We start from the raw sequence: 13,698 nt of genomic DNA, 5'->3' as shown, positions 1-13,698 counted from the left end.
ACACAGGATACAGAAGAAGAACAGATAATGGGTCACTGAGTACTGCAAAGTACCACTAAGCTCCTTCTTATTTAAAGAAATGCCTCAAAAAGTTCATTTTTTTCTCATGGAATGATGTCCAGAGGAAGCAAAGTCTTTGTCTACATTAAGGCTCCCTGTGTATTTGATTACTACATGCATACATTTTGAAAAACAAAAATAAACAATCAAATCTGTGTTCTTGTTTCAGAATGTGCCCCCAGATCTGTCCATCTGCACTTTTGTTTTGGAGCAGTCACTCTCAGTACGAGCCCTTCAGGAGATGTTGGCCAACACAGAGGAGAAAGCTGAGGGCGTGAGTGTGGAGACACAATCAGATCTGTCCCATCCCCCTTATATGATTTGGTGATATATTATAATTTGAGATATCAGGGAGGTTCTGACTCAATCAGCGGCAGCAAAGTACTCCACACAATTAAAGATCATTTGGACAAATAGCAGGCTGCGACAAGCTTTAATTTGGGCCATTATCCACCAAAAGAAATCACAGCGAAAATAAATTTATCTAGACTGGTTTTTATAACTAAAGGATACAAAGATTCCAATCAGTAAAGGTCCTGTCAAAAAAGAAGGTTTACCTTTTGTCCCAATGTAATAAATGTATAAATCAAACCTCGCTTTACCAATATACATTTCATAAAAATCAAGATATATATGTATGAATACATAAAATGAAACAACTAGGATTTCCACAAATGTATTTTTTATTTAGTATTATAAAATGCAGTTGTTAGAGTACGGTAGACAAAGCTGTAATGGTTAAATCTGAATACATGTGAACCTGAAATTGGCTGATGATCATATAACATCATAAATAAGTTAGTTTTTGTTTTCTCTCTTAATATTAATTCTATCAAATAGATATATGCTGTTTTGCATTGTTTTTTCTCCTCACTCTCTCTCTCACTCTTTCCCTTTTGGCTTATCGATGTCTGTCTTTCAGGCTGCCCAGGGTGGTGGTCATCGTACCCTACTGTACGGACATGCTGTCCTGTTACGACATTCCTACAGTGGAATGGTCAGCACACACACACACAAAGTTAAATTTTATGTTGTGTTTTAAAATGTTTGGAGCTGTCCAGCTATTTCACACATGCCTTTAATAGCTTGTGTTCATGTGTAATTACATAAATAAATGTAAACGTATAGTAATCTGGTTGGATTTGATTTTGTTTTGTGTTTCTTCTCTTTAGTACTTGTGCTGTCTGTCAACCTCCCGCTCATCCACAGACAAACTGGCTTTTGACGTGGGACTGCAGGAAGAGACCACAGGTTAGTGTCTAGCTGGTTCATGTTGTGGTAGAGACATTATCACCAGTGCAGAACTGTTTACATTCTGGTTCCAAAGCTGGCTTATGTGTGCACAAAAATAAATGTAAGAAATGTAGAACCGAAAAAGATGATTTAAAAATATTAGCTCATAAAAAAAGCTAATACATTATCATTACAAAAAAATGAAATAGGATTTAACCACCAAATGTTTAGGAACCTTTTAGTAACTCTATATATCTATATCTATATATTATAATATAACATATTTGTGTAGGTCTCTTACTGCTGCATGGCACCGATCCATCATCTCTGTACTCTTTTCACTGTGTAAAGTTATCAGTGGCAGAGTGTAAAAGTGATATGGCTGGCCTGCTGCTTCTCTTCTGTTGTTTAGTTTTCAAAGTCAGAACAATGCTGCCGTAATATGTCAATAAAGGCTCTCAGTCATCCAGGTCATTTTTATGAACAGGGCAGCAGGATTTACTAGAGTTTGCTGCTCCTCCAAACAGCTTTACTATTTCTGAGTGTTTAAGGGGTATTGGGACTACTAACTCCAAACTCTTTAATCAATACTACTGCAAAGTATACTGTCTGTTCTTGTTCTTGACCTACTTCTGAAAAGATCTGCAAATACAGTAGGGTTACAGCAGAAGCAGAATGGCAGCAGGACAAACTTAGGCTACCAAAGATGTACTGGTACTGTATATTTTGTACTGAAGTAATTGATTAAATTACTCTATTATGTGTTTGTGTGTATGTGTGTGTTTGTGTGGAGGTGAGGCATGCTGGTGGACCATCCATCCAGCATCTAAGCAGCGTTCAGAAGGGGAAAAGGTTAGAGTTGGAGATGATCTTATCCTGGTCAGCGTCTCCTCTGAAAGATATCTGGTCAGTAACACTATATATGAGGGCGCGGTTTCATATTTTCTTTTTACTTACCTTCTTCCCTCATCATCATTCCCTCTAAGTATGTCTGAATAAAAAATACTTTACATGATACCAAATCAATAACACTTTTCATTATTAGTAAATACTAATGCACAGTTACTACACTTTATGTTAAAATGTCGCACTATTTAGTGACATACATAATTAAAATAATCAATCATCTCATTAGGGAAGTCATTGTCTTCTCTATTCTCCATTTGTCCATACTCCAAAAGAATCCCCAGGTTTTAATTGGATTTTTGTTTTCTAAAAAAACATGCATGCTCTGTTGAGGAACTACAGTTAATGTCCAAATGTCACGATTTATTCTCACTTAAAAAAAAAGAAATATAGCTGCACAGGTAACTATGTGCATGTATCCTTTCAGTAAATTGTAAATTGTTTTTTTCTCCTCCAGCATCTGTCCTATGGTAATGGCAGTCTCCATGTAGATGCAGCTTTCCAGCAGACACTGTGGAGTGTGGCCCCCATCTGTTCTGGCAGTGAAGTTGCACAAGGTACACCTGTTTTTCCTGTCTTAGTTTCTCCCTGCCTCCTTCTTTTCCCTTTCCTTGCTTTTTTTATATATAAATATTGGTTAATTTCATAGCTTACTTTAAGTAAATTCTGACTCAGCACATACGTCTCTTTAACTTTATATGTGTGGTCATTTTGAATAGCTATAAAATTATTTATTGTGCTGTACATAAGACTCCTGCTGTCTTTTCTGCGAGTTACAACTATGGCCTTTCAAGACATGGTCCTGATGTGATCTCTCGCATTGGAACATTAACAGTAGATCCTGCAATTTATGAAATGAAGCTGCTTACATGCACAGTTGTTACAAAATAATTACCATCATGACATTGTGTGGATTTTGCTGAATATAATAATTCTTAACCTGGCACTGTCCCAATGTATGCCATGACATACTGACATTGATGGACTAAATTGTAGATTTTCCTTCAACAGGACTTAAGTAATTAATTTATGAATATATTATATTTATTTAATTCCTGCTTCTGAATGAACCTGTTAGGTGTGGGCTTTTAATGGTGTGCACTAAGAACATATAAGTACGGGTTGTTTTGAAGCACGAGGGTTCTTCATTCGGACAGTAAGCTCTGCTGGTTTTTATATAGCTGTGCTAGTGGGTTTCAGAAGTGCTAATCCATGTCATAATGCCATAATTGCCCTGCTGGACTTGATCTCTGCTGACATCCTCCCACATCAGCATAGTCAGGTTCATCAGAACATTCAGATGGAGTTTAAAAATAGCATTGTGTAGGCAAGGTAGGGTGTGTATTGGAGAATAACCTGTGTTGATATGCACAGGTTTGATCACTCCTTTCTTTCTCCTTTACTCTCTCCGTGTTCCTCTGATTTCTGCAGGTTTCCTGATAGGAGGGGACGTCCTTCGTCTCCTTCATGGTCACATGGATGAATGTCTAACTGTTCCATCAGGGGAGCATGGGGATGAGCTGAGGAGGTAACATATGCTGATTATTGCTCTACTGCCTGACTAACATAACATTCTTGCAGTGAACTTCAGGGGTCAATTTTGAACTCTGGCACAGTTTTATGTCAAGAAGTAGTAGAAATACACCATAATGTTTTATTATCTGGCCTGTCATCACTGAGCTGATCATCTTATTTGAGTAAGATATATAAGACACTGTCTTAATCAAAACCTCCCGCTCAGCTGTGAGTCCTACAGTGGCCATTCTAACCAGTGATGGCAGAGCTCACTCTGCTGGGTAAGCAATGCAATGACACCATTTCTTAGAAAAAGCAACACTTCTGCATCATGATCTATAAAAAAAAACTAATTCTGATATGATAAAGGCATATGTCTATAAGATATATCAGTGAGGCTCTGCATTTATTTTGTGCAAAGTATTACAAGCATAGTGAGCAGCACTGTGCTTATTGCAAAAAAAAAAATCTTAAAAATATGAACTGGAAGTACATCACATCACATGATACAAAATCAAACGGTATGCTTAAGGAATATGTAGATGGAAATGTATCCAGGTTTTTATTCAAGAACTTGTGCTTTCTTCAAGTCAGAAATAAGGCTTGTACAGCATCTATGTGAACCTAGCTCCATTCATCATGTTAAGCTGCACTAACTGCATTAGCAGCTTAAGAAAAGCAGAAGTGAGACCATACACTACTAAGCTTATCTAGAGAGAAAATTACTGTGGCCTGCAGGGAGACTCCCCTTACAGAGTGAGCACTGCGCTGTGACTAAGACAAGTAGGACTATTAGTAATTATAGTTTTATGATGTTCCTGAAGGAGACAGCCATGTTGTTAAACAATGCCACTGAGAGTGACTGTATTATCCTTCTAGGTTTTGTACTGTGAGACAAATGGGACTGCCTTATGTGATTGTATCATTTTTGTTTTCAGGACAGTGCACTATGAGGGGGGAGCGGTGTCAAGTCATGCCAGGTCCTTGTGGAGGCTAGAGACCTTGCGGGTTGTGTAAGTCCTTTTTAAGATCACTATGATGTGGGATGAGTGCATTTTTACATTTGCACTTGCAGTATTTTTGTCACTGATTTTGTGATTGTGTTTATGTCCAGGTGGAGTGGTAGCCATATCCGCTGGGGACAGCCATTCAGACTGAGACATGTGACCACAGGGATGTATCTTAGTCTGACAGAAGACAAATCTCTGCTGCTGATGAACAAAGACAAAGCTGATATCAAGTCTACAGCCTTTTGCTTCAGGTCCTCCAAGGTAAAGAGCCAACAACACACACAGCTGTCTGTGTATCTATTTATCTATCTATCTACTGTAAACTTTAAACAGTAGATAGAGACAATTCTGATTGTAACAGATACTATACAAATAAATTGAATTAAACTAAGCCAAATATAATTTTGGAGCAGAATGTGTAGGTTGTTACAGCATAGAGACAGAGCACAATTAAGACCCACCGACCCCAGAGGGGGAAAACAGTCCATCGCCCTCCTGGTTTAAGGAATATGACACCTTATACTTTATCCCTATAGACACCCAAGATCCAAATATAAAACTGTAATCTTACATCTTGAATCTTGAATAATAGGCTGATGTGTGTGTAATCACGCACTCCATCTGTAATTAACTTGTTCATTTTTTTTCCTTTGTCCTCCTTCAGGAAAAGTTGGACCCTGGCATGAAGAAGGAGGTGGATGGGATGGGTGTTCCTGACATTAAATATGGAGACTCTGTCTGTTACATCCAGCATGTTGATACCTGTCTGTGGCTTACATACCAGACAATTGATGCCAAGTGTGCACGCATGGGTGGTGTACAGAGAAAGGTACCATACCACACTAATACTACATACTAATACAACACTGTCTGCAGGGTTAAGAGTGAGATGTGACAACCAGAGTGGCAGCAGATGTAGAAGATTGCAGTAGACAATCGCAGCCCATAAACATTTGGTCATAAGATTTACAGCCAGCATGTGTTGCCATGAAATGTAATTATTAGGTCATTTAAAGTAGATTATGTATATCCTACTTGAGCTTAGTACAGATACACCACAGCTTGCTTCATAGGCCTGAATGCTCTAAAAGTCTGTCCAGAATTAACCATTTCAGCTGAGAAACACATACAAAATGCTGGGATGACTTTTCTACTTGCAAGAAACAGTTTATATATGTTGTTTTGACTTGTTCAGTTCGATATCAAGAGTAGAGACCAACCCCTTTCAGTATTTTAAACTTTGTTTCAGGCTATCATTAAACTTTGTTTCAGGCTATCATGCACCACGAGGGTCACATGGATGATGGCTTAACTTTGTCTCGGTCACAACACGAGGAAAGCCGCACAGCAAGGGTCATCCGCAGCACTGTCTTTCTGTTCAATGACTTCATCAGGTGAGTTAAAACAGAAAAACCATGCACACTGCATGTTATGTGGTGATATTGCTGCAAAACTAGATGAGGGAGAAGCTGCAGGCTGAATAAAACTCTACCAACAACTTGTACATGATCAGACATTACATGAAATGGTCGATCATTGACTGAATCCCGTAACAAAGCCTGCTGTCCAAGGTTTTGATACAAGAAAAATGAGGATGCTTTTAGAACTAGTTTTTAATTTGTGGCCACATAGGTACAAATTAAGACAAACAAAACTGGTCAAACAATCATGATAGCACACAAAGGAGCTAATTTGGACAATGACATTAATCAGCTTTAAATTTCTCAAAAAGACAGGTATTGGTCCAATTATTTGTCTCTCTGTTTAGTCAATTAATTATTGGCTGAAATATACAATGGTATGACTAGTTCAACTTTTTGGGTGTTTTAGCAGGCCTGATGCTGGTGCTTCTTGTTGTTTGTGTTGCACATGCACAAATGTACTTGCAGGGAGTTTAGACGTGAATTTGAATTTAAATTGTGCAGCATGTGTCAATGTCAAAATATATTTCTTATTACAGATAAAATGCAATAGTTTAATTGTCTCTTTCTATAGAATCTGCTGGCTTTTTGTTGTGAGACAGCTGGGTTGTCATGACTAGATCATGTAACAGTTCATCTTTGCAAGCTATATTTCTGTGTTTTAAGGACCTAATGGCTGTTGTTGGTGGACATTAGATATGAAATTATTTGATTGATTGCAGTGAATGGATGATAGACAATGAGAGATAGACATAGGAAACCAAGTTAAGAGGTTATCTTGTCATTCAATGGCCAAAACACAGTTTTATTTCAGTCCTCTAATTCAACTTTTGCATATATTAGCTTGCAGCAATGAGTCATCACGATCTTTTTTTTCACATTCCAAAAACAACATCATCTCTGAATTCTACAGGTGTCTGGACACACTGAGAAAAAAGGGAAAGAGTTCAACTTTAGAATTACCAATTGACTCAGTAAGCCTGAGCCTTCAGGATTTGATTGGCTACTTCCAGCCTCCCGGTGATCACCTAGAACATGAAGACAAGCAAAACCGACTGAGAGCTCTGAAGAACCGGCAGAATCTCTTCCAGGAAGAGGTAGGGAGTGTCTGTATGTAAGTGTGTGTGTTTGTGCTGCTCTGGTTTACTTACGTAGACATACAGGCTTTTCTAATGGTTCAAATGTGTGAACAAGGCTTGGTCATGGTGTTTTATTGTGGGGCTTACGTTTTTTTTTGAATATGTGCGAGTCAGTCAACAGCTGAAAGTTGTAACTAAAGTTTTTAGATATAAAACCACAAACACTGTGCAGACATTTGATGTATCTAAACATTCTCCAAGCAGAATTTTACAATACAGGCAACAACTTATTTTTCTGAAGGGGATGATCAACCTGGTATTGGAGTGTATTGACCATCTTCACGTGTATAGCAGTGCTGCTCATTTTGCTGATGCAGCAGGAAGGGAGGCTGGAGAGGCTTGGAGCTCCATCCTCAACTCCCTCTACCAACTATTAGGTAACAACACACACACACAACCGCATTAACAAACTTTATTATTTATTTTATTTTATCTTATTTTTTTCCATCAGTTATTTAAGAAATGAAAACTTTGATATATTCTATAATAATTACTCAAAGTGAAATATTTGAAGCCTTTTCTGTCATAAAAGTCAGAGATCCTCTTTTTCAAATTATTAGAAAATATCCTAAAATCAGACCAAAAAAAATAAAAATCTGAAAACATTTGATGTTATGTGTAAATTGTATAGGGCTTTTACTTTAAGTAACTGATGAAAAATATGACACCTATTTGGTTTTATAGATGCACCTGTTTATAACTGATCAGATGTGCATACGCATTATTTATTTTTATCCAATGTCACCAGAAGAACTCCCTAGATGATAGCCACATCTCCTCCTCTCCACTGCTGTATCTGTTCTCATTTTAGCTGCACTCATCAGAGGAAACAGGAAGAATTGTGCCCAGTTTTCTGGATCACTGGACTGGCTGATTAGCAGATTGGAAAGACTGGAGGCCTCTTCTGGTAAATTTCGACAAGATGCTCATATTTCACTACTGAACATGCACGTATAAAAGTATAAGAGATAGTTACCTGCAAAAAGGGGAGCAAGGAAAAGAGTGGTAAGGATCTTAATGTAAACATGTAAGAGTAACACCTGAGAAGTGAAAGTGAAGTGGTGGCTCAGTAGATCATGTGAGATCCCCCAGCAGCCTAGAACAGAACTGGGTGACTCATTTGTCCTCTAGACTTTAACTTTAATGCTAAAACACTCTCGGACACCTCTTTATTTATAAGGTCTGTGCTGTCCCTTTTGAGGTTCCAGTGGGTTTTGGATTCTTGTACTAAAGACAGTTTTATACATATTTTTAATTTCTAGGTATATTAGAGGTGCTTCACTGTGTGCTGGTAGAGAGTCCTGAGGCACTAAACATAATCAAAGAGGGACACATCAAATCCATTATCTCTCTGCTGGACAAGCATGGACGCAACCACAAGGTACAGTCACTTATATTGTTTACACACACACATTATTCCCCTCCTCCTTCTTCCTGAGTCAATGAGTCCAAAGAAAACATTGAAAAAGGAGCCACACACTTTGTTTTGTGTCAACTGAAGGACATACACAGTAATACTTTTTACAGGTGCAAATGAAACACTATTGAATTGTATTGAACAGCGCTAGAGCATTTTAAGATAAGATAAGATAAGATAAGATAAGATAAGATAAAACTTTATTAATCCCGAAGGAAATTCTTTTGCCAGAGGTATCAAGTTACATTAAATACAAGAGTAAGTGTCAATAAAAATCCAAGAAGTACAGTAAGCAGTAAATAAAAATAGAGACCAGTGGAAGAAATGACATTGGCACATGACATGATGGCATGATCATCTAGCTCTTCTCCCTACAGAAAGGGGAGGAGTTAAACAGTCTAATTGCCACTGACAGGAAGGACCTCCTGTGGTGTTCTGTGCTGATCCTCGATAATCTCAGTCTACCACTGAATGTGCTCCTGTAGGATAGCAGTGTGTCATGCAGAGGGTGAGACGTGTTGTTCCTCCTTTTTGTCACCTCCACCACAGACTCCAGCTCTACTCCCAGTACCGAGCTAGCCTTCCGAATGGAGACAGTACTGTGCCCTGGGTTGCACCCGTGCTGCTCACAATAGTGTCTGACATGGTGTTCCTCAGCCTCAGAAATTGTGGTCAACCTGTGAGATAGTTAGTGATCCAGGTGACCAGTGGGGTCTCTACCTACATGTCCAGGAGCTTCCTCTTCAGAAGGGCAGGTTGCAGTGTGTTAAACGCACTGGAAAAATCAAAGATCATGATTCCTGCCTCCTCCAAGTAGGTGTGGGCTCAGTGCAGCAGGTAGATGATGGCGTCCTCCACTCCAATACGTGGCTGGTAAGCAAACTGCAGGGGGTCCAGCGATGGTTCCACAACAGCATGCAGGTGTTTCAGGACCAGCATCTCCAGAGACTTGATCACATGTGAAGTCAAGGCAACTAGTCTGTAATCCCTGTGTGTGCTTGGATGTTTGTTCTTGGGCACAGGAACAAGGCATGTTGCCTTCCACAGGGCAGGAACAGTCATCAGGCTCAGGAAGAAGGCAGAGGTGTGCTGAGAGTGGCTGTGGGGTATAGTAGTGGGAGAGGATTGGGTCAGTGTCAGGCTGACGCTGGGAAAGCAACAAGTATTCAGCATAAATACTGCAATATGAGATAATAACTGTAAACTCAGAAAAAAGGAAAGAACACGTAGTGATATTCAATTCAATTTTATTCATATATAGCACATTTTATAATCAGAATTGTCTCAAAGCACTCAAAGCAAGACCCAGAACCTGAACCCCCTAAAGAGCAACAGTGGCAAGGAAAAACTCCCTTTTAACAGAAAGAAACCTTGAACAGGACCCGACTCATAAGGAAGAACCTTCCTGCTGCCAGTCAGCCGGGTAGAGGAGGATAAGAAGAGGTAGACAGGGAGAGGATGAAGGAGAGAGAGAGGAACATACGGGCAATAAACATATCTGGCAGGTTGCTGCATGAGGATTGCTATGAGGATTGACTCACTTTTGGAGCCAGCCCCTAGAGGCTGCAGCGTGAACATGGTGGGCCTTCAAAATATTTCTGAAAATATGTCTGTGGATGCTCTCATTCATCCAGGTCATGTTATGTCCAAGAATTTAAATCAACGTTTCACCACTCCCCTGAGTGGCTTCGTCAGTTTCTCTAAACTGAGAAACTTCAGTGTTGTATTAACTCATTTGTTCTTGAAAGCATCATAAAGCCACGAAGATTACCTTCTTTCTGATCCCCCCTCTACCTACATGGAACAGTGACTCCTTGGTCCAACAACTCTTGGATATACAGCATTCTGGCCCACAACACCGTCATCTCTTATTTTTACAGTTTTTTAAAATGTCCTTCTATTTGTTTTTCTTGTTTTTTGTCACTCCTCTTCAGCAGCTCTTCACTTCATTCTTCACCAGCTTCAGTTTCCTGTTGTCTCAGTAATTTATAATTAAATATATAAATAAATTCACTCTAAGATTATAGTCTCCTCGTGCTAGTTGAGCCACCGTTGTTTTCTCAATGGTCAAGTCAATATGTCACACTTGTTTTCTGCTTAACCCCCTCAAACTAATACCTCGAACCTGTAACATCTTGGATGTTGGAACTAAACTCGCCTCACTTCTGAGCAGCCTTTCTGACTAATTGTCTGGTTTTGATTTCTGTTCTTGGTTCTGTTTAGGTTCTAGATGTGTTGTGTTCACTGTGTGTGTGTCATGGCGTGGCAGTGCGCTCCAATCAGCACCTGATCTGTGACAACCTACTGCCAGGAAGAGATCTGTTACTGCAGACCCGTCTGATCAACCACGTAAGCAGGTATACACACCTTCATTTGCAATGGACCAAGCAATGAATCCAGCACTAGCAACATAAAACTGCAGTATTACTTCCCTATTCAGTGACAGTATACCATTTCCTTTGGTCTTTCCAACAGTATGCATCCCAACATCTTCTTGGGTGTTGGTGATGGCTCAGCTCAGTACAGGAAATGGTACTATGAGCTCATAGTAGATCAGGTGTTGCCGTTTGTCACAGCAGAAGCCACTCACCTCAGGGTGGGATGGGCCAACACCAGTGGCTATGCACCTGACCCCAGGGGAGGGGAGGGCTGGGGAGGTAACGGGGTAGGTGATGATCTCTACTCCTATGGCTTTGATGGACTTCATCTTTGGTCAGGTGAGCTATGTACAAGAGAGAACTGTGTATGTGCGTGTCCTAAAAGTAACACAGATGTAACTAAAAGGTAAAACAAATTTTGTAGGTTGCATTGCGCGGACTGTTACCTCACCGAATCAGCATCTTCTGCGTTCAGAGGATGTGGTAAGCTGCTGCCTGGATCTTAGTGTGCCCAGCATCTCCTTTAGGATCAACGGTCAGCCAGTTCAAGGAATGTTTGAGAACTTCAACTCTGATGGCCTCTTCTTCCCTGTGGTCAGCTTTTCTGCTGGTGTCAAGTCAGTGCTTTACTGCAAATTGGTTACATAGCATATTAAGTTATTGCCTCTCATAGTACAGTATATTTTGTATGATATTACTGCAGATGTTTTTGAATAGTCAGAACCTGTATATTTACTGCACATGCTGTTTCCCTTCATCCCTGTATAAATCACCTGTATGTATGTAACGTTATTGCTCCTTACTGATTCTTATTTTCTTTTTATTATTTTATGGCTCTCTCAGGGTGCGTTTTCTGCTTGGGGGTCGACATGGGGAGTTCAAGTTCCTCCCTCCTCCAGGTTATGCTCCTTGCTATGAGGCAGTGTTGCCAAGGGAAAAACTGAAGCTGGACGCCAGCCAGGACCAGAATGCAGCCAGAGACCTGCTGGGACCTACTGTCACCTTGAGCCAGGCAGCATTTACTCCCACACCCGTCGACACCAGCCAGGTATATCTAGGGTTTTCATTTGTTAACCATTACATTTGCATTACCTCAATTTTTTTCTTAATCTGCAGTTATTTACTTCAAAATGTTCAGTTGTTATAACAGTGTCTGAAAGTGATTATAAACTGACAAGTATTGCATGTTTGTGTGTTTAGATTGTTTTGCCACCTAACTTGGAGAGGATAAGAGAGAAACTTGCAGAAAACATACATGAACTGTGGGTGATGAACAAGATTGAACTGGGCTGGACCTATGGCGCAGTGAGTATCAGACAAACAGCACTGTAATTATAAAATTGAGAGGGCAGCTAACACAGGCAAATCATATCTACATTAAATTTTAGAACTTAAACAAAATGGTCACAACAATATGAGACAAAAAATAAATTAAAGAACAGAGCATAGGCCACACCCTTCACATTGACAGAGAGAAGGTGGACAGTCCCCACTTTTAAGTTAGAGTGCAAATAAATAGTGCACGCCTCTGCAGCGTGACAGATAAAGCCACTGTACAGTGTAGTATGCTGGCTGTTATGTTGCTGACAGAGAAGTCCAGAGGGTGGTCAAAGCGGCCCTCTACCTTGACTGGAAGGACATCTTTAGCTCTTAGCGCCTCCACAGAGCTAACAACATTGTCGAAGACTGCTCACATCCAGGACACAAACTGTTCTCTCAAACTCTCCTCCCCTTTAACAAAAGATACAGAAAATTGAGTGCAACAGACTCAGAAACGCCATCCTATTAATCCTAGTCCTTTGTGTGTATTGCTCTGTCAACAAATGATTAGTTTAGGTACATCTCTTCCATGGATTATCTTACTCCAGCTATTGCAATTCCTTCTCCATAACCAGTGATCAGAAGATTTGTTGGGATATTAGCATACTGGTATACAGCTTGTAGAAGGTCAGCAGAAGGTCATCTGTCCCAGAGAAGTAGCAAGTTACAACATTTATACAAAAAAACAAATAGGAGGGCAATATGCAAATGATGCATATTGCAACCAAAAGATGATGATGAGGAACAAAGGTCTGACTCTATATGTCAAGAAATTGTTAACGGTTGTTTTCTTAATCATAGCATACACAAGGATGGAAAGAAAGAGGCTCCCTTACTGCCCTAAAACACTTCTTTGTTTTTTAAATGTGTTTGTGTTTCAGGTACGAGATGATAACAAGCGACAGCACCCTTGTCTGGTGGAGTTCTCTAAGCTTCCTGAACAGGAGCGTAGCTACAACCTACAAATGTCACTGGAGACTCTCAAGTAATCCATCAATACATTAGATGTGACACCATAACGTGTGTTTCTACTGTGCATTAGCATACTTTCTTTATATTATGAAACTTGATGTATTTGTGTGTTTTACAGAACTCTCCTTGCTTTGGGTTGTCATGTTGGACTAGCAGATGAACATGCTGTGGAGAAAGTCAAAAGCATGAAACTGTCACCAACGTAAGTCACCATAACCATTAACAGAGACTACCACTGGCATAAAAATTCTATTGGCTCTCAGTATCAGCACATCATGGTTGTTGTGCATCTTCAGCTAACAAAATTGTGCTTCAATTCTATCTGTG

General features: G+C 39.7%; 1 protein-coding gene across 1 annotated transcript in view; it reads left to right on the top strand.

Annotated features, from left to right (window-relative positions):
* ryr2a (ryanodine receptor 2a (cardiac)) overlaps positions 1-13,698 on the top strand; it is a 102,699-nt gene that overhangs the window by 29,875 nt on the left and 59,126 nt on the right. Inside the window, exons 3-23 of the mRNA XM_028429930.1 lie at positions 230-334; positions 983-1,057; positions 1,233-1,311; positions 2,087-2,199; positions 2,657-2,756; positions 3,631-3,727; positions 4,653-4,727; positions 4,829-5,015; positions 5,389-5,553; positions 5,997-6,118; positions 7,077-7,242; positions 7,526-7,661; positions 8,096-8,191; positions 8,547-8,665; positions 10,925-11,058; positions 11,177-11,418; positions 11,504-11,696; positions 11,923-12,127; positions 12,280-12,384; positions 13,281-13,384; positions 13,490-13,573. Coding sequence (XP_028285731.1) covers positions 230-334; positions 983-1,057; positions 1,233-1,311; positions 2,087-2,199; positions 2,657-2,756; positions 3,631-3,727; positions 4,653-4,727; positions 4,829-5,015; positions 5,389-5,553; positions 5,997-6,118; positions 7,077-7,242; positions 7,526-7,661; positions 8,096-8,191; positions 8,547-8,665; positions 10,925-11,058; positions 11,177-11,418; positions 11,504-11,696; positions 11,923-12,127; positions 12,280-12,384; positions 13,281-13,384; positions 13,490-13,573 — 2,702 coding nt within the window. The remainder of the gene's footprint in view (positions 1-229; positions 335-982; positions 1,058-1,232; positions 1,312-2,086; positions 2,200-2,656; positions 2,757-3,630; positions 3,728-4,652; positions 4,728-4,828; positions 5,016-5,388; positions 5,554-5,996; positions 6,119-7,076; positions 7,243-7,525; positions 7,662-8,095; positions 8,192-8,546; positions 8,666-10,924; positions 11,059-11,176; positions 11,419-11,503; positions 11,697-11,922; positions 12,128-12,279; positions 12,385-13,280; positions 13,385-13,489; positions 13,574-13,698) is intronic.

The sequence above is a fragment of the Parambassis ranga genome, chromosome 19 (genome assembly GCF_900634625.1).
Source record: "Parambassis ranga chromosome 19, fParRan2.1, whole genome shotgun sequence".
NCBI classification, from domain to species: domain Eukaryota; kingdom Metazoa; phylum Chordata; class Actinopteri; family Ambassidae; genus Parambassis; species Parambassis ranga.
This window is presented reverse-complemented; position numbering and strand designations above follow the sequence as displayed.